We start from the raw sequence: 24,275 nt of genomic DNA on the forward strand, positions 1-24,275 counted from the left end.
GGGAGAACTGGGCTCTGATGATGCCAAGTAGTCTTGGTTTCTATTGCTTAGTTTCCTGTGCTTGCCTCTCGCCATCGGATTGTCTCTGGTGTTAGCTTGTCTTGCATGCCTGTGACAGTGGCTTGACCCTCCTGTAGGCTTGTGTGTCAGCACTCCTGTAGATCTGTTTTCTTTCAGCTGGATCTGGGAACAGATTGCTGCTCCTGAGTTTCTGTGACCTGAAGCCTGCAGGCAGGTTGCTTGGTGCAGAAGAGTTGGTCTTACCTCTGCTTTCAGATGTGTAGGGGTTCCTGGTGACTGGCTTTCTGATCTGCCTAGGACCCTGAAGGGTCCTGCCCCTGATTGCTCCTAGGTCCCTGTGCCCAGATGAAACAGATGGCACTAGGCAATTTCCTCTTGGATCAGGAATGTGGGCAGAAAGTAGTTGTCTTCTCTGAGTTTTCAGGAGTGTCTGCACTTCTGAGGGTCTAGCTCTCTCCCCCATGGGATTTGGGTGCAGGGAGCTGTGGGACTGGTTCAGTTCAGTTCCACGCCCAGGCAGAAACTAGTAGGTTCCTTCTGTTCACTGCTCCTATATTACTGTATCCAGAGGCCACAATGCAGGTTCTTCTTGGGCCAGGAAGGTGAGCAGAAGAGGGCAGAAGTGGCAGTCTCCCCTGAAGTCTCAGGATTGTCCTCACTTCTGGGAGTTCAGCTCTCTCCCCCACAGGATTTGGGTGCCTTCAAATTCCTTTTTTTTTTTTTTTTTTGGTTCTTTTTTTCGGAGCTGGGGACCGAACCCAGGGCCTTGCGCTTCCTAGGTAAGCGCTCTACCACTGAGCTAAATCCCCAGCCCTCAAATTTCTTAAGATTGACTTTGCACTGTGTTTTTTTTTAAATACATGCATATATTTGGATTCAACAAACTTTCCTCTTAACCTTGTTTAAGTAAGTGTAACATTTTAGTGCCTTAAGTTTAACAAACTTCATTTTTATCCCATCTCTAAAATAAAGCATGATGTTATTTCTCTTAACACTTCATCTTCATGATGGAACGTACAGTTGTTTGAAGATCTGCTTCTTATTAGTTCCATTACAGTTAGAGATCACATTCTGCATAATGTTTGTCTTATAAATTTCTTAAGATTTTTTTATGATCTAAGGTTGGATTATCTCTGGATGTATCCTTTGCATACTTTGGAAGGAAATGTGCATGTGGCAATAACTGAATGAACTATGCACCTAACAATTAAATACTACTAATTGGTGGTACTGAGTTCTATAACCTTTCTTCTTTTTATGTATGGTTGAAGGAGGCGGGTTGAAGTATCCAACTATAATTGTGTACCTAGCTATCTGTTTCTAGTTTTACCTAAGTCAGATTCTATTTCACATATTTTACATCTCGTCTACATAATCATATGAGATTGCTGTCCTCTTGGTAGAATGGCCACTACCAAGAAACAATGTTTCCTTTATTTGATGATATACTAGAGATTCTCTTTGATTGATGCTAATTGGCTCTTTTGTTCCATTCTTTGACCTGTTTTATTTGTTTCGTATAGGTAATACACAGTTGGTTGTATTTCCAAATCTACTATGACAATCTTTCCATTAACTGCTGAACTTAGATCATTTGCATGTAAGGTATTATTTACACTGGGGACTTATATTTATTTTGTTTGTTTTGTTTTCATTCCTCTATTCCTCTTGTGAATTTTTAGAATTCCATTTTATGTACAGGGTATCTTTTTGTATAGTTTTCTAATTAGGTATACTGGATATTGCATTATACATTGGATATATAAGGTAATAATAAGTACCAAAAATATGCCTTCTAGAGTGATTATTTTTGCCAATTCAAGTATAGAATCCTTATATCCACTTATATCATTTTGTTTCCCCAATTTAAAACACAATTATATATTTAGTAGTATTCATAATAATTATATTTTCTTTATGTACACTTAGAAACATACCAGGTAATCATTATTTTTCTTCAAATATCATAAGTAATTTAGAAAATGTGAGGTAAGCCCTTATCTACTTGTTCTTGGTATTTGCTGTCCTTACCCTCCTGGTCTTGCATGGCTCTCTAAGTTTCCTTTTGTTTAGAAACTTCCTTTAGCCTTCCTTCACCCTGATTTTTTTCTTAATCTTAAAACATGAAAATTGCTCCTTTGTTCTGGGGACCATCCTACTGGTTGCAGGATTCTGCATTTAAAGTTCTTTCCTTTTAATACTTGGATATATTGTGTTTCTGCGGCACCTGATGAAGAATCTGTCATAATTCAACTTGCTTTGCTTCTACCAGTCAGTTTTCTGTTTGCTCTGGCTTCTTTCCAAATTCCTCCTGAAATTTTATAAGTTTGATTAAACATGTCTTGGCATGGAATTCATTGGTCTTATGCTCTGACACACAATCAGAAAAATATGGAATACAGCCTCATTAATGCAAAGTGAATGTAAAAAATCCAACGTCCCCACTAGTCTACTACTGTCCCACTGATACCCAAAAAATTAAAAGGACAGGTAAAATTCTTTGTTCCATACATGGTCTCTACTGATGGCACATCATATTCTTTCTGCTACATTTATACGCCACCCAATTTGCAGCCTTACATCTCAGTGTGAGGTTTATCCATCTCACAGTCTAACAAGAACAGGTAGGATGGGAAAGATGCAAACACTTTTAGAAAACAAAATCTGTGTTTTAAAAGTCCAGTTTAGGGGGTTTTAGATAGTTCACCTTACTGCATAGCCTAAATCCTTTCATTACTTGGGCAGTAAAACATGATACCAGGGGCTATGGAAACAATGTGAAATCAATGAGCTATACTGATCTTAAATTGTTCCTCCATTGCTAAAACCCATGACATGCTTTCTGTTTATTGTAGAGTACTTTTAAATGTTTATTCAGTATTTCTTTATGCATGTAAAAATGAAGGAGTTTTCAAGTTATCTAAATCTATCTTTTGCTGGAACCTAAGACATTGCCCTAATTTTTTTCTTCACCAAGAAGGTATAAGACAAATGAGGAGTGAAATAGCCAAATCATGTCTTCTTTGCCCTCTCTGAAGTCATGGGCATACTCAAAAAGTTTAATCTGACCCTTTTTTATTATATGAGCTTCACATATGTATCTAGGAGCAAATACTGCTCCTTAGGGGAGCAGAAGATGGTCTGCATTTAGGCAAAATGTGAGTTGAAAAAAAAACCAGAAGGTAAGATGCTAAGGGCAAGGGGGTCTGCAGACACCAACACAATAAAGAGAGAAAGGTTCTCTGTAGGGGCGTTTACTGAGGGTGGAAATAAATGGTAAGACATGGAAGAGGATGAGAGGAAATCAAGAACTGGTACCAGGAGGCGGCTAGTGGAAGTGCGTCAGGTGGTAGGACCACTGAACGAACCAACTGTTCAAAATAGCTCTATGGTTTTAAAGTTCTATCAGGATCCATCCTAAGAGCCTGAGTCAGCCAATGTAGAATGAATCTGAGAATCTGCATTTCTAGAAAGTTCTTAGAATTCTATGTGAGAACCATGGAGCTATCATCCCCTCACCTGTAGACATTCTAGAGTCACCATCGGATGAGTGGGAAACAGAAAGTCAGATCCTGAAGAATATTGAGAAGGGACCGAGAGACCAGCACAGGAACTGGAATATTTAGAAATATTAAATAGAGTGTATAGAAGAAATCAAGAGGCCTCAAATCCAGCTCCTGCCCCATACCTCTGTTTTTGAACTTTATTGGGGGACAATCAACATATGAAATGCATTGATTTAAAGTATACATGGTAAGATTTTGGTCATATGCATTCACCTGTGATACTGTGATACCTGTGATCACCTCCACAGGTGATCACCTCCAAGATACTACAGAGCATGCCCATGACCTCCAACATGCCCTTTTGTCCATCTGGATTTTTGCTTGTTTAGTTGGCTTTGGTTTGTGATTTGATTAGTTTCTTGAGCTTTGTGCTTTGAAAATGTAGTACAAGCTATTCTTTAATATGCTTTAAGTGTATGCTACTATGCTGTAAAATGATGTGCTCATCTTTCATAATGGAAACTTTATACCCACTGAAAATGACTTACCATCTATTCATCCCATTGCCCAGCAGTTTCTTCTCTTCCCTTTTTCTATGAGTTTGTTACTTCAACCTACTTAAAACCTTGCATGCTGTGGATACCTTCTTCCCTGGGTCCTTTACACCTTTTCCATAACATACAAGTCACAGAATTCTGACAGCCTGGACATGAGCTACCATCCACATCTCAGTCTTTCTTTTTTTTTTTTTTTTTTTTTTTTTTTTTTTTTTTCGGAGCTGGGGACCGAACCCAGGGCCTTGCGCTTCCTAGGTAAGCGCTCTACCACTGAGCTAAATCCCCAGCCCCTCAGTCTTTCTTTCTCTTTCTTTTTCTCATTATCTTGATTCCAGAATCCATCCCTTTCTAATTCAAGCTCCCTTGTCCATGACAGCCCTTCCTAATTGTAACAATATAGAAAACTTCTCTGCACCCAAACATTCTCCTTCACAATTTGAGCACCAGCATAAAGAAGGTGCCATCTTGGTATCTGTCTCAGACCTGCCCCAGCACTCATTCCCCAGTGCACATTGTTGCTCCTCCCACACTGCTGCCACACTGAAGGGAATTATTTGTCCAGAGCTAAGACCCTAAGTGCTGCCTTTAGCTCCATCAGCCCTAATTGCCTCAGCTCTTCAACAGAACATCAATCTCTATCTATATCTATACTTTTCTCTCCAAGATAAAATGTGACAAATATACAGGCATTACTAATTAGTTTCAATTCCTCCTGAGGCTTTTAAAACCACTATTTAGTTTTATTTTCATGTTATGTGTGAAGGTGTTTTGCCTGCATGTATATCTGTTTAAGGCCAGATGATGGCATAAGGTTCCACAGAACTAGAATTGCAAACAGGTCTGAGTCACTACATGGGTGTTGGGAATAACCCAGGTTCTTAGGAAGAACAACTATGCTTTCTTAACCATTAAGCAATCTCTCCAGTCTAAAAATTATTATTTTCCTTCAAAGATTGCCCAACTCAGGGAGAAATTATGTTCCCATCTTCTAGGGAAGCAATGGGAATTTCAGAATAAAACTATCTGGCTATGTACACTTTGGGACCACTGTATCCTCTGTATGTCTCTGCAGTGCCCTGGACCTCCTTCACAGTACTAGTCCAAAGGATCATGCAGCCTCTTGGCTCCTGGAGTGCAGAAGCACATTGCAATCCAAGCTTCTTCTGCCTCTCTGTGGCTGGACCTGAATACTACATGCAGCCATTATTCCCGGATACAGAAAACAGCTTTTGTATTTTAAGATTAGAAAACACTTTCTCTAAACATCAACCCTTCTGGTCCCTCCATATAACAGAGGAAAGGGCCAGTATAATGATGCTATGGCTTCAGCCTCAGAATGACTACCCTCAGGATGGGACCAAACTATGACCTTAGCACTACTATATAATAAACCAGTTATTAGGTAGATGCTCTGATTGAAGCCAGGTTGCTTAAAAGTCAAAGCTAGAGCTTGAAATGAAGGCACAGATAGGATCTGAGGTCTCCCAGGACTCAGCCTTGTCCCAGTGCTTCTCTGACCCTCTGCCTGGGTCTAGGCCTCACAGCAAAGGCTCCAGCCTGGCATTCCATTGTATACTGTACCCTAGCTGGTGGGAAGCTGGGCTTTCCACCTAGGTCTGTCTTGTACAGTACAGTCCTTTATCTTCCCAGCTCCGGAGTATCATCCAGCTTCTCCCCTCCTCCCACGCTTAATGCTTCATCCCACTACTCTCCCAGTGTGGTACATGAAGAGTTGAGACTTCAACAGTGGTATGAGGAGAATATTCTTCCCTTTCTAGTGCCACCCAAGTTCTCTCTACTACTTGCTACAAAAAGAGGCAGCACCTATTTTGCAGACAACCTCTCAGCATACAGCATTCTGTCAAGACACTTTCCTTTCCTTGTCAGTGTTGAGCTCATATCACAAGAGTACTGTGAACCATTTTTCCTGTATAGACTTTCCCCCTGGCAGCCTCATTTATGTCTATCTGATAAGCTATCATGTGACATGTCACCCATTGGATCAGACACATAGCTTAGAAGTTGTAGAAGTTACCTACAGAAGAAACCACCTTTCTATCCATAAAGAGACTTATGGCTCCAGGTCTCCTTGGCACATGGTTCAAGGACCCTCTTCTCTTTTTATACCGTGGCAAGTGTCAAGACCTCTCATTACAGCAAATCCTGCACATGACACAGTCTCCAGATTATCCATCTTTCTGACTATTGCTCAAGAGCTGAAAGTTAAAATAAAAGGGATAAAGGCATATCCATCATCCTCACTGAAATACTTATTTTGGAAATAATGGTTCCAGGTAGGAGGACAATGAAAAATGGGCCTGTGAGGAGTGTTCATTGCACTATCTACAATGCAAGCACTTAGTTCTCCGTCATTAGCATACATCATTACAGTTCTAGAAAAACCATCTCTGCCAAATCAATCCTAAAATTTGAAACGTTCTGAAAGCGTGAGAAGGCAGAGTTTAACGGAATCTCTATAAATAGTTTTAAATCTCTGTAAATCACAGTTTTAACTTCATGTGTTAAGATCACTCTGGCCACGTCACACTCAGATCTTGTCAACCACACTCAGGTAAGTAATGATGGGATGGGGTTTCAACATTTTTGCAAACGTTATCGCTTTCATTATTCACATTAGAAATCTGGGGCCCAGAGAAGCAGAAATAAAATTAAAGAACAGAAAGTAAAGCAAAAATGGCCTTGCAGTAGGGGAATTCCCACCTATTTTTATTTAAGATGCAACCAGTTCTCAACTTGAAGCAGAAGAGGTTTGCAGAGCATTTCTGCCGCTCTTGTTCTGGCTCCAGCATCCGATCATGTTCACTGGTACCGACTCACTCCAGGACATCCACAAATTTGCTATGTGACTTACCGAGCACATGAGTATGGAAGCCTTTGAGAAACTTCTGATAGCTACTGCTTTTTTTTTCTTTTTGAGGCTTTAATTAGTGTATACACACTGACAGATTTGTTTATTGTTACTTTTCTATGCTCAAATCTTTATTGTGGGTTTTAACATACAGTAATTAAAAAAAAAACTTTTGCTATTTTAAACCGTTTCAGGTCACAAAATATCCCTGTTCTCTGAGTAGAGTGACAAAATTTCAAATAGTAGATTTATTTTACAAATAAACAAAAATCATTAGCAAATAATGTCTAAGCTAGTCCGATAACTGAAAATCAACATTATCTATGAAACAATGTTGGTATAACTAATGTACACCAAAAATGTATGTATATGTATCTCCAATTACAGTATCCAAATGTAATGAATACTTCCTGTGGCCATAAATTAAAGAGGCTTAGGTGGCACTATTACTTTTTTTCCTTACATTTTTATTAAATTGGGTATTTCTTATTTACATTTCAAATGTTATTTCCTTTCCTGGCTTCCTGTCCATCAGCCCCCCAAGCCCCTTCCCCTCCCCTTTTATGTGATTGTTCCCCTCCCCATGCACCCCTATTACCGCCCTCCCCAAACAATCCCCTATACGGGGGTGGGGTCCAACCTTGGCAGGACCAAGGGTTCTCCTTCCACTGGTGCTCCAACAAGGCTATTCACTACTACCTATACAGTTGGAGCCCAGGGTCAGTCCATGTATAGTCTTTCGGTAGTGGTTTAGTCCCTGGAAGCTCTGGTTGGTTGGCATTGTTGTTCTTATGGTTGGTTGGCATTGTTGTTCTTATGGGGTCACAAGCCCCTTTAGCTCCTTCAGACCTTTCTCTAATTCCTCCAAAGGGGGTCCCTTTCTCAGTTCAGTGGTTTGTTGCTGGCATTCGCCTCTGTATTTGACATGTTTGAGAGATCTATATCTGGCTCCTGTCAGCATGCACTTCTTAGCTTCATCCATCTTATCTAGTTTTGGTGGCTGTATATATAATGGGCCACATGTGGGACAGACTCTGAATGGCCCTTCCTTCAGTCTCTGCTCTAAACTTTGCCTACCTATCTCCTCCTATGGATATTTTTGTTCCCCTTTTAAAGAAGGAGTGAAGCATGATGGCTCCTTTTTTATCAAGATCTGAACAGACATGGTGGGAAACAGTAGCCTGTCCTGGGAATATTCCTGAGCCCCAGGAAAGTCATCAATGCATCTGAGCTGCAACAGTGGGTTGCAATGACATTTTATATATGGATAGGCTAGTAGCTACAAGCTTCCTCCTTTCAGCACCACTAAACCTCCTCCATCCATGCACTGTACTACGCTGGGGATACTCCTCACACAGGGCCTCTCAGAGTATTGTGACAAGAGTCAACTAGAGATTTGTTAAAATGCAGGCCCTAGTTCAAGAGGTTTGGAGGAGAAGTCTGGAAGCTCTGTATCTCTGAAAAGCAAAGATGAGACTTTTTCTACTGCTCTGAAAATCAGACTTCAAAGAACAAAGCCCTAAAGTTCAGCTTGGAGACCAGAGGTCTCAAGTCTAAAAACCCCATGGCCAGGAGTACCTTGCATGGGATGGGGCTGAAGTGTAATATTAACTAGCAGGAGACGTATTCTACATTACCGTTTGAATAACACCTAACAGATTCATAGAGGTGATGGGCACAAGCAACGGCCTCTGGCAAACATGTTCTCCTAGAGCCCAGGAAGAGTGAAGCAAGGTTTACTCACGGGAGAAGCGTGCAAGGGGTCTGGCATTCTTATCTCCGGCTTCATTTGCAACTGGGGGAAAAAACAGAAAACACAGTTAAGAGCAAGGCAGAGCAAAGGGGACCCATAAACATCTCACCTAAAAAACTCACACGTCTACTGTCAGTGTTATTTATTGATTATCCTCCACAACCTGAAAGTAAAGCCCTCTAGAAATCTAGACCCAACTAGAAGCTATTCCCTTACTGACTACCATTTATGGTGCTTGAAGGTGCTCTGCACACTACTGGAAGAGAAAGGATATCTGTAACATCATACCCAGCTGCAAACCCTGAAACCTACAGCAGCAACCTGCCTGAGAGACACACTGATACAATAGGGGTACAAATGTTACAGGAACAACCAACCACTCTGAAAGCTCAATCCATGGAATATAATCCACACCTGACACTACTAATGAGGCCAAGAACTGGAGACTAGGTAGACCTTATGGGAAAACCTCCTAGCATTATTCTACTAAATGAACATAGCAACAAGATGACTCCTAATGACATACGTTATAACCACAGATCAGTGCCCCATTCAACCCTCAGAAGAGAAGCTGCTTCTTGCAGTAGATGGTGATCAACAAAGAGATCCACAGCAGGACAATGTGCAGACAGTGAGAGACCTTGGAGGACTCAGCCCCAAATGGGATGTCTTCATCAAAGCCCTGCCTCAGGGGATCTATATGGAAAAGGAGACGGAAAGAGTTTGAGAGCTGGAAGTGGTGGGTGACTCCAAGGAAACAGCATCATCCAGACGCAACAGAGCTACCGCACATATGAACACACAGAGACTGTGGCAACATGCATAAGACCTGCACATATTCCAGACAGACGAAAACCCCAGCCCAGAGAAGTGACACTGGACACAAGTCCCTCTCCTAATCAAGAAGCTGTTTGCAAGTGGTACCTGTCAGGAGAGGAAGAATCAGCTTTATTTAATGAAGAATACTAGGTGTATCAGTCCTACTCCAGGATAGGCTTCATGCTCAGGAATTGTTAACTGTAACAAAGCACACTCCAAGGCTTCATCATCAACGTCTAAATGAGCTTTTGTCACTTTCATTTAAATATCTGAATAAAACTGGCAAGGCTAGAGCAACCTCAACCTAGCAGGTTTAGAGAGGTGAACCCGATTACATCTAACAGATTGCCACAGAACTGGTCATTCTTGTGCCTAAGCTTCCTTTAAGAGGCTGTCCACCAACATTTTAATCTACACCAAGCTGCTAAAACAGAGCCTGTTCTCAGATCCAAGTGGGCAGATCCAAGGTGGGCATCTCAGAAGATGATGGCAAAGTGGGGTTTGTTAAAATTGATATTAAATCAAATGTTCACAAACACATGAGTCCACAAAGGCAGGCTTGGAGAAGCTGCTCAGATAACTTCTCTAGAAAACCCGGGAAGAAAGCTGCAAAGGTGATTTTACTTCCTCTAGCTTCTCTCCATAGTTTATATTTTGTCTTTTTTTTTTTTCAGAGCTGAGGACCGAACCCAGGGCCTTGCGCTTGCTAGGCAAACGCTCTACCACTGAGCTAAATCCCCAACCCCTCTCCATAGTTTATAATCTAGTACATGGAGCCACAGTCACTAAGTCTACAATTTGTATCCCTATCACTTCAGACCAAACTAAGGTCCCTAGTATCTTGTAGATGCACAAGTTTCACTTGCCTTTTCGTTTATCTTTTGATTTTGTGTGTATGTGCATGTGTATGCATGTGTTAAGTGTGTGCAAGTATGTATACATGCGAGCATCTGTGTGTGTGTGTGTGTGTGTGTGTGTGTGTGTGTGTGTGTGTGTGTATGCAGCTGTTTGAGAGAGGGTCTCTGTTGTTTTCCCCCTGAGTATGCCAAGATAGCTGGCCCCTGAGCTCCTGGGATTCCCCGGTGTCTATTGCCCATCTCCTCATAGATACACTCGGATTATGGAGGCTCCTGCTGGGCATCTAGCTCTTATAAGTTCTGGGGATTTGATCTCACACTTGGAGGCTCTGCAGGTACACACTTTGCCGTCTTCCAGCCATTGCTGAATTTAAATATCCTTTTATTCCCATTTAAGATTGATATGTGTAGTCTTGTATATAAAGCAGATGTAACTATCTGTGATCTGTTGGAATGGCACACAGGTTAACCATAAAACCCTGTTCATTTTAGATGAGGAAAGAAATGAAGACCAACAGCAGGCAGAATAGAAGCGATTGCTAATGCCTCATTGCTGCGAATGAAATTGTCATTGCAGGACAGAAGAATATCAACTTCCTGAACTCACACATCATTTTGCAAATGATGAAAGGAGTCACAGCTCTCTAGGCTTGCAAAGGTAAACCATTTAAAGTTGACAGTATTTGTCCATTCAGCCTCAGTCTCTGTGTCTGGCTTTGAATCATCCCGTGAAATTATCCACATTCGCATCATTATACAAAATGACCAGCAGAGGGTGCTGCTATTGCACACATCACAGCATTTCAACTATAGAAACCGAATCACTGCATCCATACCAAAGACACTTTAAAGGAAAAAGATTCTCATCTCAGAAAAAAGAGCCCGGGGCTCTTTTAGCATTCTATATTTCTTTTGTCGTCTAAGGCTTCTGGTAAACCCACTACTGAACAACATATCCCCATTCCCTCCTCCAGGTAAAGTGGGCCTGAGGCAGGGCAGTGCAGTTGCCTAACCACTGGAGGACTCCTCACCTCACTTCGGCCCCTTACATGAACCTGATTGGAGCTAGACCTGATAAGCATTGACTTTGTGAGCACTAGAAAACCTTAGCCAATTCTCTAGGGTTTTCTAGAAGAATAGTCATGTTATATCACGAAGAAGAGAAGCTGGAGGGAGAAGGAAAGAGGAGCTGTCTAGTTATGTGCTTCTCCAGGTCTTGAGTTCAAATTGTTTTCTCTTTAGACACTGTGTACCTCTGAAAGAGATAGAATGCAGGTTTTTCTTTTTTAGATCCTTTACTGCAGAAAGTGGTGGGCTACATTCACAGCAGGATTGCAAAGACCACTGCAGTGGCTGTGAAAAATGCCATCTAACTGCTGGCCTTGGGAAGGCACGTTCTCCCAGGGTTACTATTTCAGACCAAGTCTTGGGACTCCCCTCCCAGCTATCCTAGACAAGAATGGGAATTGCTGACCCAGATTCAAGTTAAACCAGGAGAGGCAGGCATCAAAATCTAGGCCATTGAGGTACCAGGAGAGTAGCTTCTACCCAGAAATAATATGATAGCCCAGAATGGCTGTCCTCCATGAAGTGCAGGCACCATGGTTCCCTACTGAATGGTTTTCAGTGATAGCCTACAAGATACGAGCCAACTCACCTGGCCTGGAATCAAAGCCCTGGCACTAACTTAATCTTCCTCTGTGGTGTTAGTCAGCTTCTATAAGAACTGCCTGAGGTAATTCATTTACAAAGTAAAGACCTGGTTTTGTTCATTGAGATTTCAGCCCCTAATCTAGTAGACTCATTGCCTTCCTCCTCTGGTACCAGATGGTACTGGTAGGAGGTCTCAGCAAAGCATAACTAAGTCACCTCATTTCCAAGAAGCAAGGGAGATGCGGAAGGGTTGGGAACACTTCAAGAAAATGCCTCCAAAAAACACAGGCTAGCCAGTAGGGTTCACCTTAAGGTCTCACCCTCCCCAGGAGTGCCACCTTTAGCACAAAGTCTTAGGCACATTGGCCTTCGCAGTATATATCCAAACTCCAGTGATCACAGTCCCACAGCATCTTTCAGCTTCACACCCTTCACACACTCTCCCTTCACACATCCCTCCTAGGCCTTCCCCAGACTGACCCCTACTTAGCTTTCAAATTGAGATGTGACTTTGCATTTCCCTGTACATCCCATAAATGATTGCTTGTGTTTCACTTTGTTCCCATTCCAGACCGAGCTCTCTCCAAGAGAAATGCAGAGTTCAAATACAGTGAGTATGGTATATATCCAAGAAAATTGTTGCTGAGAAACTCCCAGATGTCATTGTGACTACTGATCAGGTTTCAATTTTTCAGAACAAGTGGCACACGTTGTAATCTTTTCCCACCCAATACAAGAACTTTAACTCTTAACTTTTGGATTTCTGTTCTTTTGACCAATGACAGCCACTCTGAATAATGTAATCAGTTGATGCTTCTCGAACTAATGTAGAATGAATAGATACAAATGCCCCAGACAGCATCTGGACCAATCATCTCAGATTGGCTTCCGGACAGTCTAGATGAAAGTCTGATTCATTTGGGTCTACATGCTTACAGGTTTTAAAGACTTAGTTGCTAGCACTGAAAAAAAAGTTATGCAATTTCAAATATAAGTATATGCTGCTGGCCAGTTTTTTTGGGAATGTAGAATCCCAGACACACCAGGCACAAGTGGACACCCTGCCCCAACAGTGGATGGCTCTGCCTCCTGAGATGCAGCTCTTTTCTTGCTGTCACTCCAATTTACATGCTGCCCTCACAGTCCAGACATTGGTATCAGCAGGAACTTGGCAAGGGCTTAAAGAATGGAGCAACACTACAACAGAGAAGAGTACTTCATAAAGGGATCATGCCCAGCTTGACTAAGCCCTTCCATTTCAAAAACCATACACTTTTCAGTAGGTTTGAGAGCCCATTGTCTGCCAGCTTAGACACAATCAACTTCCTCCCACCAGCAGAACATACACACATTATTTATTTTGCACTATACCCACACATACACAAATACACACAAATATATACCACATAGACACACATTACACACACACATATACATGCATATCACATTTCCACATGTATCGCTCACACACACACACACACACACACACAAACCATACACAATACACACACATGCACAAACCACATGCATGTACATGTACATACTACTATATACACTCACATACACAATATACACACAAACCACACACTCACACACATACATATACATGCACATACCATATACACATACCCACATACATAATACACTCACACACACATAATACACACAAACCATACACATACACACATACATACACCAGACACAATACATACACAATATTCAACATGCACATTGTATACACACAAGCCACATACATATACATACATTTACACACACACACACACACACACACACACACACACACACGATGTTGATGTTGTCTGGCATAAGAAATTTGAAAAGTTCCCCAAGTGATTTTAATATTCTACCTGAGTGCCATCCACTGATGTTGAGTATTTAGGGCAACTTGGTAGGTAAAGTGGAGCCATATTTTTTGAATATACTGGGGAGTAGTGCTCTTAGGGTATAATACATACATTCATTGTGGACCTAAGGCCAGCCTTTGATTACATATTAGACTTACTACCTATACCCAAAATGCCTCTGCTTGAGTAAAATTCGGCTGCTAAGGCTGCAGACATGACTGTGAGAATCAACTGGCATCTTCTCATAGTATCAGAATCTTCTCTTAGTGAAGAACTATTGAAAAGAGGATTTGGCTCATATCCCTGCCAAGTATGCATATCATGTGTCCTGAGCATTGCATGGGGCCTGGGCCACAAACTGTGCCTCTTAAAGAGACAGACAGGCCAGTTGGGTAGGTCTCTCCATCTATGTCTATACAAGTATAGTTGGTGGGAAACAAACTTGATAATCACACTGATCTTGGACATATCCCAGTTCCACTGAAGCAGAGTCCCACCGAAAGGACTGAAACAAGTTTTAAACAAGTATATTATAGAGCATGTTGTGTGCACTAATATACCCCAGAAGCAGCATTCTGAAATTAACCTTCATTTTTGGCATGTTTGCTACATGGTTCCTCTAAAATAAATAAATCAATAAAATTGCCTAGAAACAAATTTCCAAGGACTGTCCCTCTTAGTGAGACAGCGGGAAAATTAACTCACAGCAATAGGCATTCCAACTCCAAACACCAAAAGGGACTTCGATATCTCAGCTAAGTCACAAACAATCCAGGCCATTCAGGACAGCAGTGAATACAAGGAAAGCTTGGGGAAATCCTAGCAGTTGTGGCAGTAAACCAGGCAGGTGCACACTGCTTTGTAACCAAAACTAGAACCGAAAACACTGCCACCCTTGTTTTGAAAGTCCTGACACCTGGGTAAGTGTAAATGCAGCTGAGATGCTGACTACAGAGGCAAATGCGCAGTGAGTAGCAGCCTGAGGTAGAGCCTGGCTGCCGGTGGGGCATATACCCAGGCTTGCCTTTGCCTTAAGCTCTGGATCATGGCTGGGGACCTTCTCCAGGTGAGCTCCCTTGGGAAGCCTCAGAGATGAAATGCCAGACACAGTGGACCTCCCAGAGAAGAGAGGTTGGAACGAATATTCAGGTGTCTTCCCTAAGTCCCAGATAAACGAAAGTTAAGAGCTGCCTAAAAGGGCTTGATTTAGCCCCCCCCCCCTTTAACTTGAAAAGACCCAAACAGCATCAGGAAAACAAGATGGCATATTGGGAGAGAATCTTTCAAAATCACTGCTAATTGCCGTGCTTTCTAAGTAGAGGCTTCCACAACAGCCTCTCATTGCCTGTCCCTCCAACCTTTCTAGGTTTATTCCCTCCAGAAGCACTAATTACTTACATGTCAGGCTGATTGTCTTTCTCCTTCCATTTTAATCCAAGACACACATAAGCATCCTCTGCTGAATAGAGGGAAAAACCTATTCTACTCAGTGCCTAAGGCCTGCGAACAATATTTATTCAATTATCAGTGGTTAGACTCCAACAGTGCAGAGTGTGTCTGAAGCCAAGAATATTTGGAAAAGCAGAGGACAGAAAGGTACAAAGACATCAGTATCTTTGAGTACATGTAAGTGCTCTAAGGATCCACTCATTGTTTCAAAAATATTTACCAAGCATAGAATGAATGGCAGTCTCCAGATAAATGAGCCCACTGTCCCTGCTTTCACATTAAATAAGACTGTCCTCCAGAAAGGGTGAGTAGTTTTTCCAAGACCACATGGTTGTGCAGCACAACCTCCGTCCAAATTTGTTTAGAGTCAAATGTGAATGTCTTTCCACATTGACTCTTTGCCTTCAAAAAAGAAAGAGAGAACCCTGGTCTGTTAGCCACAAGTCTGTAATCCTAGCAACTCAGGGGGCTGAGGCAAGGGGATCACAAGTTCAAGGTCTGCCAGGTCTACAAAGTAAGCTCAAATGGCAAACTGGATAACTTAGTGACATTCTGTCTTTGTTCTCAAAATGATTCTTTTAATTTGGGGGACAAGGTATTAAAATATAGCTTAGGGGTGAAGCACGGGTGAAGCACTTGCCAATATGCGCAAAGTCTCATGTACACTGTCTAGTACTGACAATGCAGAGGAGAGAGAGATAAACAAGGACCTGGGGAAGGGTGCACTCATAGAAGAGCCAAGCTACAGACTGACCTTCTCTACTGTTCCTTGCCCCACTGAAAGGCAAGTAAGTAGCAGACAAAAGAGTGAGGACGGTCACCTGCCTGGTACCTGATACCTTGGCTAGGCCCAGGAGATGATCAGTAGGCAAAGCATCTTCACTGAGATGAACAAGGTGACCAGGCCTCATTCCAACAGGATTGAAAACCAGGAAAAGCTTCCTACAAAAACCCCAACTCCCAGATGTCTCCTGAACAGTAGAATAACCCTTCCAAAGTAGAAAATAATAACAAAGAAAAGAAGCAAAAATTAGACCCATCTGAGCTGGAAGCAGTAGAGTGTGCCAAAGTGGGTTCATTCCGTTTCATGGGTGAAGAAAGTGTCATGGCAAGAGATCAGATGCCTTGTCCAAAACCAGACCAAGCAAAGCTGAGACTTGGATATAACACCCATGTCACCTGCTCCAACTCCTGCCTGGTATTCTTGGAGAAGGGAACGTGCCCTCATAGACCCGCTACCATCATTTTTCAGATGCAAACAGAAAGTTTGTTTTGGCTCCTTTTGCCCCGCTTGGTTTAAATGATACTGATGTTTGACAAACCTGGAGTCTCTTCACTTTGACAAATAATAGCTGAACGTAGTGCTGGGTGAAGATTTCTGGTGCACAGACAGAGCTCGCCGAGGCACATCTGTGACACTCTCAAAGCCTGTCATTGCTGGGGTGTGGAAGGTGACCAGGGAATGGAAATTGGGTAAGCAGAAAAGTACCTGCCAGCTTAGACTTAGCATGAAGTCTAGGACCATAAGTGGGTAAGTGCCTTTGAAAAGTATGTTTTCATGGTTGTTTAAAGTAGGATATGCTATGCAGTGTAACTATGGGCCAATTCAATTTGTTATCTGATTTGTTTTTCTACAATGCCTTCTGCAATTTTTGGTATTATTTCCCTGCTTTTTAGATGTGGAAAGTGAGTCTTTGTGATCAAGATTGCCTAAGATAAAATAACTATTAATGCAGATCTGATAAATGAATTCAGCATCATCTTATACCAGAGTCATGAGCCATGATGTCCATCAGTGTTCAACATCTAATGATCCATGGGCCTCACTCATGCACTATCGATGCTAGCAGGAATACCTTCTTCTACTCTACCTCAAGTTAGAAGCATGGCAGAGGAGGGCCCTATGCTTACCTGTCCCCTACAGAAGCAGACCTTAGGCAATCTACTGCAGTCTCTGCCCAGAGACACAAAGACATCACTACCCTGCATGATATTCCTCACTGCTGCTTTCAGGAGTACTGGGTATTGCTTCATTTCACTTCCCAGGCCAATTTGGCTGTCAAGCCTCTTGCATAGAAGAGAACCAATCTGTCCTGATGATTCATTAGGACTCATCATTTGAGGGTGGCTGAGATGGTGCACCTTCTAGATGCTTCTTTCTGGGAGCAGTGGCAAAGCCTTTCAAACATTAGGACAGCTTTCCTACTTGCTCATCTTGGGCTGAAATGAAGTATGGACAAGGAAAAGTCCTTGCCAAGCTGAGAAGACAACCTGTCATTTATTGGAGGGAAACTGAGTCATATGAGAAGAACTGTGTAAAGTCTTTCTTCACTAATTCTGTTTCAGGTTTGCTTATTTATTTACGTCCCGCCATATTCTACAAATTGCATTTTGTTTTCTTTGCTCTATGTCTGAGTCCCTTATATAACAAGATGAAATGTTCATGACAAGTGAAAACTGACTTAGTTTGACCACTTTTTTGCTCCCTTTCCTTGGCTACTCTAAGTTGTCATACGTAGTAGACACACATGGCTCTGATACTCACATCCAGCAATTAGCTACCCTGTTTCATCTTCCTGAATCTCTTCCACCTGAATTGTGCTAGGTGTGACTTTGGGCACAACTGTGAACCCATTTGAGACCCAAGATCTGGCACCGAGCTTCCTGCGCTATCCTGCAAGCTGCTGTAAGAAGTGTTTAGTATTTCTGGGTAAAACACCCAACCACGCTATCAGATCTTGACCTTTGGTAACCTAGGACCTCACTGGCAAAATCTATTATCCATTCTCTTATTATTAATGTTATCCAAATGATTAAGTGATAGGGATCCCTGTGGTCTACAGTGAGTTGTACTAGAAGGCTTCTAGGAAGAGAGAATGCAGGGATTTTAAAAAGTAGGGAGGAAGATGGGGTGTTTCCTGGGAGATAAGGGGAGTGTATACATTCTGGGAGAGAAAGCAGAATCATTTCTTTCGCTGATCAGAAGAGCTTTGCTCTGGAGAATGAAAAAGTAAAATCACCCCCATGCTGGAATTTCCTGGCTGAAAACTTAATCCAAGAGCAGCGGTGTTAGGGGGTGGGAAGTAATAGGGGGTGACACACCTCAGGTCAGAACCTTCACGACATGATTGATGTAATTACCTAGGAGTTGCTAGGAACTCACTTGTACTTGCTGGCCCTTCAGTGATCTTCGAAGGTTCTCACCAGATGTTGGGCTCTTCAACATCTAGCCTTCAGAATCAGGACTGAAGTAAATATTGTTTCATTGTAAATCACTTCAGTGCACAGCATTTTGTGATGGCAACAGAAAATGGACCAGCACAATGGAGAGCACAAAGATTTCTCTCATCACTGAGGTCTTTGTTCCTCTTCTCACATGCATGTTGTATATGCTAATGGGAGTGTAAATTCATCTCCAAGAAGCCATATCAAGGACATTCTTAAGTTCAAGCACTGGTGCATTGGTCCAGCCAGCCATCTCTGTAAAACACTGCTATCCAACATAGATACAGGTTCTTGTGGTTACAGTCCTGGGAGCCCCATCCAGGTCTCAGGTCTGAGTCCCCAGCAGCCACCATAGATGAGAGAATGCAAGGATCTTATACATCTGCTTTCATTAAAACACCCTAGTTACAATCCAGTGACTAGACAGCCATTTGCAGTTAACAAAAACACAAAATATGAGGGAGATTAAAGCAGGCAAATCCGGCTGTTCAAACTAATAGCTCAGTACTCTCTACCCCAACAAAACATGAAAGTCTAAAGAAGACAAAGAGAGACACTGGCATTTATTAACTTCATATTCCATGCAGGCACTGGTAATAGCTTTACCCCTGCAATTTCTATTTAATTTTCACACTATCTCGAGGTTAATAATCAAGGAAGAGCTAAGTGATTTAGTCTAACCAGGATTAGTGAACGGGATGGCTGGGACTAGAATGTGGCTCTGCAAATTCCTGTCCTCTCTTTCCTTTGCAATGGGCTTTGTTATAAGCCACACGAAGAGTGAGTTGGTTCCACTAAGAATCATGTGCTTGGATTCCCTATAACATCTCAAACAACTGGGCCTTCAGCTCTGCCTGAACTGCCTTTAAGGATCCCCCAATATGACCCTTTATCCCATAAAACAGTCCTTTCAACCTGAGAAAATCCTTCTCCTCCATGGTGAAATCTTCTCAGAGGCCTTCCTGTTGTCCCTCACTCAGGCTGTGAACCTCTTTCCTTCTGACAGCCCTTCTCAGACTGGATGGCAACTGTCACATGCTCAAGCCTCTAAGCCGTTTCTTTTCTAACAGGTAACCCAGCCATCTATCATGAGACAAAACTATCCCATTTCTTTACCAATGAAAGTCAAGTCATCTAATCACTGGCAAAGGAGAATGTTTTATTTCCAATAAGCATGTACTATAACCACTCATTTCTCCACCATGGTCCTTATGTTAGGCTAATCCAAGTTTCACAATAATCAGTCTTTTGCTGTAGGTGTTTTATTTATCATCAGTGCAGTGCACAGGGATCATCTTCTACACCATATGTTAAAAAGCCTCTAAAACAGGCAGACTTAACCAAAGGACTGTCTGTGGAACATTTACTATGCATGTCTCTGTGTGAGGGTCTTCATTTCTAATAAGCCCCTGTGTCATGCCCTAGGAATCACATTCTGAGTCTTGAGGAGCTGAATGGCATAACCAACTTCAAGAAGGAAAAATCAAGTATACATCCAAAGAGCTCGCTGGGAACCCCTGGACTTTGAAAATGCATACTATAGAATTCAATACTCAATCTTGTCAGTTTACTTCAGCAATATTTTGGAGCTAGGAAATATTAAACTCAGTATTTTATTAGAGTTAAAAAAAAAGATCCTAGAGTGGCAAGCCGAAAGGGGGGAAATCTCAGCATCTGTACAGAGAAGAAGCCTTCCTCTATACAAAAGAGAAACAAGCCGAGAAAGAAATTAGGGAAACGACACCCTTCATAATAGACCCAAATAATATAAAGTACCTCGGTGTAACTTTAACCAAGCAAGTAAAGGATCTGTACAATAAGAACTTCAAGACACTGAGGAAAGAAACTGAAGAAGACCTCAGAAGATGGAAAGATCTCCCATGCTCATGGATTGGCAGGATTAATATAGTAAAAATGGCCATTTTACCAAAAGCAATCTACAGATTCAATGCAATCCCCATCAAAATACCAATCCAATTCTTCAAAGAGTTAGACAGAACAATTTGCAAATTCATCTGCAATAACAAAAAACCCAGGATAGCTAAAGCTATCCTCAACAATAAAAGGACTTCAGGGGGAATCACTATCCCTGAACTCAAGCAGTATTACAGAGCAATAGTGATAAAAACTGCATGGTATTGGTACAGAGACAGACAGATAGACCAATGGAATAGAATTGAAGACCCAGAAATGAACCCACACACCTATGGTCACTTGATTTTTGACAAAGGAGTCAAAACCATCCAATGGAAAAAAGATAGCATTTTCAGCAAATGGTGCTGGTTCAACTGGAGGTCAACATGTAGAAGAATGCAGATCGATCCATGCTTATCACCCTGTACAAAGCTTAAGTCCAAGTGGATCAAGGACCTCCACATCAAACCAGACACACTCAAACTAATAGAAGAAAAACTAGGGAAGCATCTGGAACACATGGGCACTGGAAAAAAATTTCCTGAACAAAACACCAATGGCTTACGCTCTAAGATCAAGAATCGACAAATGGGATCTCATAAAACTGCAAAGCTTCTGTAAGGCAAAGGACACTGTGGTTAGGACAAAATGGCAACCAACAGATTGGGAAAAGATCTTTACCAATCCTACAACAGATAGAGGCCTTATATCCAAAATATACAAAGAACTCAAGAAGTTAGACCGCAGGGAAACAAATAACCCTATTAAAAATGGGGTTCAGAGCTAAACAAAGAATTCACAGCTGAGGAATGCTGAATGGCTGAGAAACACCTAAAGAAATGTTCAACACCTTTAGTCATAAGGGAAATGCAAATCAAAACAACCTTGAGATTTCACCTCACACCAGTGAGAATGGCTAAGATCAAAAACTCAGGTGACAGCAGATGCTGGCGAGGATGTGGAGAAAGAGGAACACTCCTCCATTGTTGGTGGGATTGCAGACTGGTAAAACCATTCTGGAAATCAGTCTGGAGGTTCCTCAGAAAATTGGACATTGAACTGCCTGAGGATCCAGCTATACCTCTCTTGGGCATATACCCAAAAGATGCCTCAACATATAAAAGAGACACGTGCTCCACTATGTTCATCGCAGCCTTATTTATAATAGCCAGAAACTGGAAAGAACCCAGATGCCCTTCAACAGAGGAATGGATACAGAAAATGTGGTACATCTACAGAATGGAATATTACTCAGCTATCAAAAACAACGAGTTTATGAAATTCGTAGGCAAATGGTTGGAACCGGAAAATATCATCCTGAGTGAGCTAACCCAATCACAGAAAGACATACATGGTATGCACTCACTGATAAGTGGCTATTAGCCCAAATGCTTGAATTATCCTAGATGCCTAGAACAAAGGAAACTCAAGACGGATGATCAAAATGTGAATGCTTCACTCCTTCTTTAAATGAGGAAAAAGAATACCCTTGGCAGGGAAGGGAGAGGCAAAGATTAAAACAGAGACTGAAGGAACACCCATTCAGAGCCTGCCCCACATGTGGCCCATACATATACAGCCACCCAATTAGACAAAATGGATGAAGCAAAGAAGTGCAGACTGACAGGAGCCGGATGTAGATCGCTCCTGAGAGACACAGCCAGAATACAGCAAATACAGAAGCGAATGCCAGCAGCAAACCACTGAACTGAGAATAGGACCCCCGTTGAAGGAATCAGAGAAAGAACTGGAAGAGCTTGAAGGGGCTCGAGACCCCATATGTACAACAATGCCAAGCAACCAGAGCTTCCAGGGACTAAGCCACTACCTAAAGACTATACATGGACTGACCCTGGACTCTGACCTCATAGGTAGCAATGAATATCTTAGTAAGAGCACCAGTGGAAGGGGAGGCCCTGGGTCCTGCTAAGACTGAACCCCCAGTGAACTAGGCTATGGGGGGAGGGCGGCAATGGGGGGAGGGTTGGGAGGGGAACACCCATAAGGAAGGGGAGGAGGGAGGGGGATGTTTGCCCGGAAACCGGGAAAGGGAATAACACTCGAAATGTATATAAGAAATACTCAAGTTAATAAAAAAAAAGAAAGAAAGAAAAAAGAAAGAAAGAAAGAAAGAAAGAAAGAAAGAAAGAAAGAAAGAAAGAAAGAAAGATGAACAAAAGGAAGAGAAAAACAGGCTGTTTGGGCTAAGCCAGCATAGAGGGCAGTCACAAATGAACAAGCAGTCACATGGTGGAGATGGAGCTTGGGAGAGAGTAAAGCATGCCTAGAAAAGTGTTAGTAGGAAGAACGGGGGATGCTGTTCTGTGCAATTGAGAAAAGCAGGCACTTCTCTGTGTGGCTGCCGCTCTGTGAACAGCTGTCTATTCCAGCAATCTCATGAGAAAATGAATTGTTATCAGCACAATGTTCCGAATCACCTAAGCGTAGATACTGATGTGTGTAAGCAGGAAAAAGCACCTGAAGTAGAGGATGAGATGAATGATGACATTCTCGCACTTCACATGTACGACAGAAAAGAGCTAGGCTGCAGGATCGCTGCTCCTCTAAGTAGGCCACCAGCAAGATGCAAAGCTTCATGCATACGAGGATATCCTCAGATCTGAGATTAGAACTCAATTTCACATGCTAGGACTAACCTTATGTGGCTCCATTTTAATTCCAGTTTCTTGCAAAACCCTGAATTTGTGAGAACTAGTACGTGTGTGTGTGTCGTGTGTGTGTGTGTGTGTGTGTGTCGTGTGTGTGTGTGTGTGTGTCGCGCACGCATACACACACCTCCCAGACATCATCAGCCATGCGCTGCCAGCAATATTATGTCCAGAAGCATAAATCACCACATCATTACCAACTGGCCGTGGGCTGAGCAGATCAAACTGCATCAAACAAAGCTGGGCACAGAACAGCACGCCCTTGGGCAGGAACTCAGATGCCCACTAGACAGAGCCTCCCTTGGCACAACCATATCTTTTCATACTCTCCCTCCAGTCTAGCACAGGCTTGACACACATGAGTCACTAAGTAAAGGGCTGCTGAATAGGACGAGAAAGCCAGACCCAGGCATAAAGAGTCCAGAACAAAGATGTCTCATGTATGGGACTTTCCTTCTCTGTCCACAAGTCAAAGCTTTCCTATGGGACAATTTGAGGCTTACTCTCAGCTTGACACTCTATCTTCTGGCCACATGGAAGGTTGGGGACCATCTGGGAGACATAAACTAGAAGCAGGCAGGACACTTAAAAATAAAGGCTATAAATTTGCTTAGAAAGGCTTCCCCAGTGTATCATGAATCCCCATTGTTCATACCTGCTCCATTGCAGCTCCCTGCTACAGATCCCAGGAACCAGCATTAGGGCTCTTAAAACAAGCAGGCCACTTCCCACAAACCTGCTGTCTCCCGAGCTTTTCATCTTAGTAAGTGGCCTCATCTCTTTCTCCCAGTCCTGCCTAGAGGAGCTGCCTGGGTACAATAGGATGTTACTCTTGCTTCCTTTCTTTCTTTACTCCTCTATCATAATTTTACTCTGTCATAATGGCTTCACATGTTAGATAGCCTATCTCCCAGTCCTTCTCCTGGCTTGTCTCCTGGCCCCAGTCCAAGAGTTCCAGTTTAACTTTGCTTTTTTTTTTTTTTTTTTTTTTTTTGGTTCTTTTTTTTCGGAGCTGGGGATCGAACCCAGGGCCTTGCGCTTCCTAGGTAAGCGCTCTACCACTGAGCTAAATCCCCAGCCCCTAAGAGTTCCAGTTTAGAGGTTGCATGGAGTGCAAG

The 24,275-nt window shown here is 42.3% G+C and overlaps 1 protein-coding gene and 1 long non-coding RNA gene across 8 annotated transcripts in view; one reads left to right on the plus strand and one right to left on the minus strand.

Annotated features, from left to right (window-relative positions):
• The window catches only part of Pde1c (phosphodiesterase 1C), a 563,679-nt gene that overhangs the window by 372,968 nt on the left and 166,436 nt on the right, over nucleotides 1–24,275 (minus strand). For all 7 annotated transcript variants that reach the window (XM_087659447.1, XM_087659449.1, NM_031078.2 and 4 more), the window contains 1 exon segment: nucleotides 8,698–8,748. In XM_087659447.1, coding sequence (XP_087515573.1) covers nucleotides 8,698–8,748 — 51 coding nt within the window.
• Nucleotides 3,531–12,787, plus strand: LOC147994875 (uncharacterized). Its single transcript, XR_015686624.1, has 3 exons — nucleotides 3,531–3,774; nucleotides 10,875–11,040; nucleotides 12,607–12,787. It is a non-coding gene; the product is annotated as an uncharacterized LOC147994875 (long non-coding RNA).

The sequence above is a fragment of the Rattus norvegicus genome, chromosome 4 (genome assembly GCF_021556685.1).
Source record: "Rattus norvegicus strain SHRSP/BbbUtx chromosome 4, alternate assembly SHRSP_T2T, whole genome shotgun sequence".
NCBI classification, from domain to species: domain Eukaryota; kingdom Metazoa; phylum Chordata; class Mammalia; order Rodentia; family Muridae; genus Rattus; species Rattus norvegicus.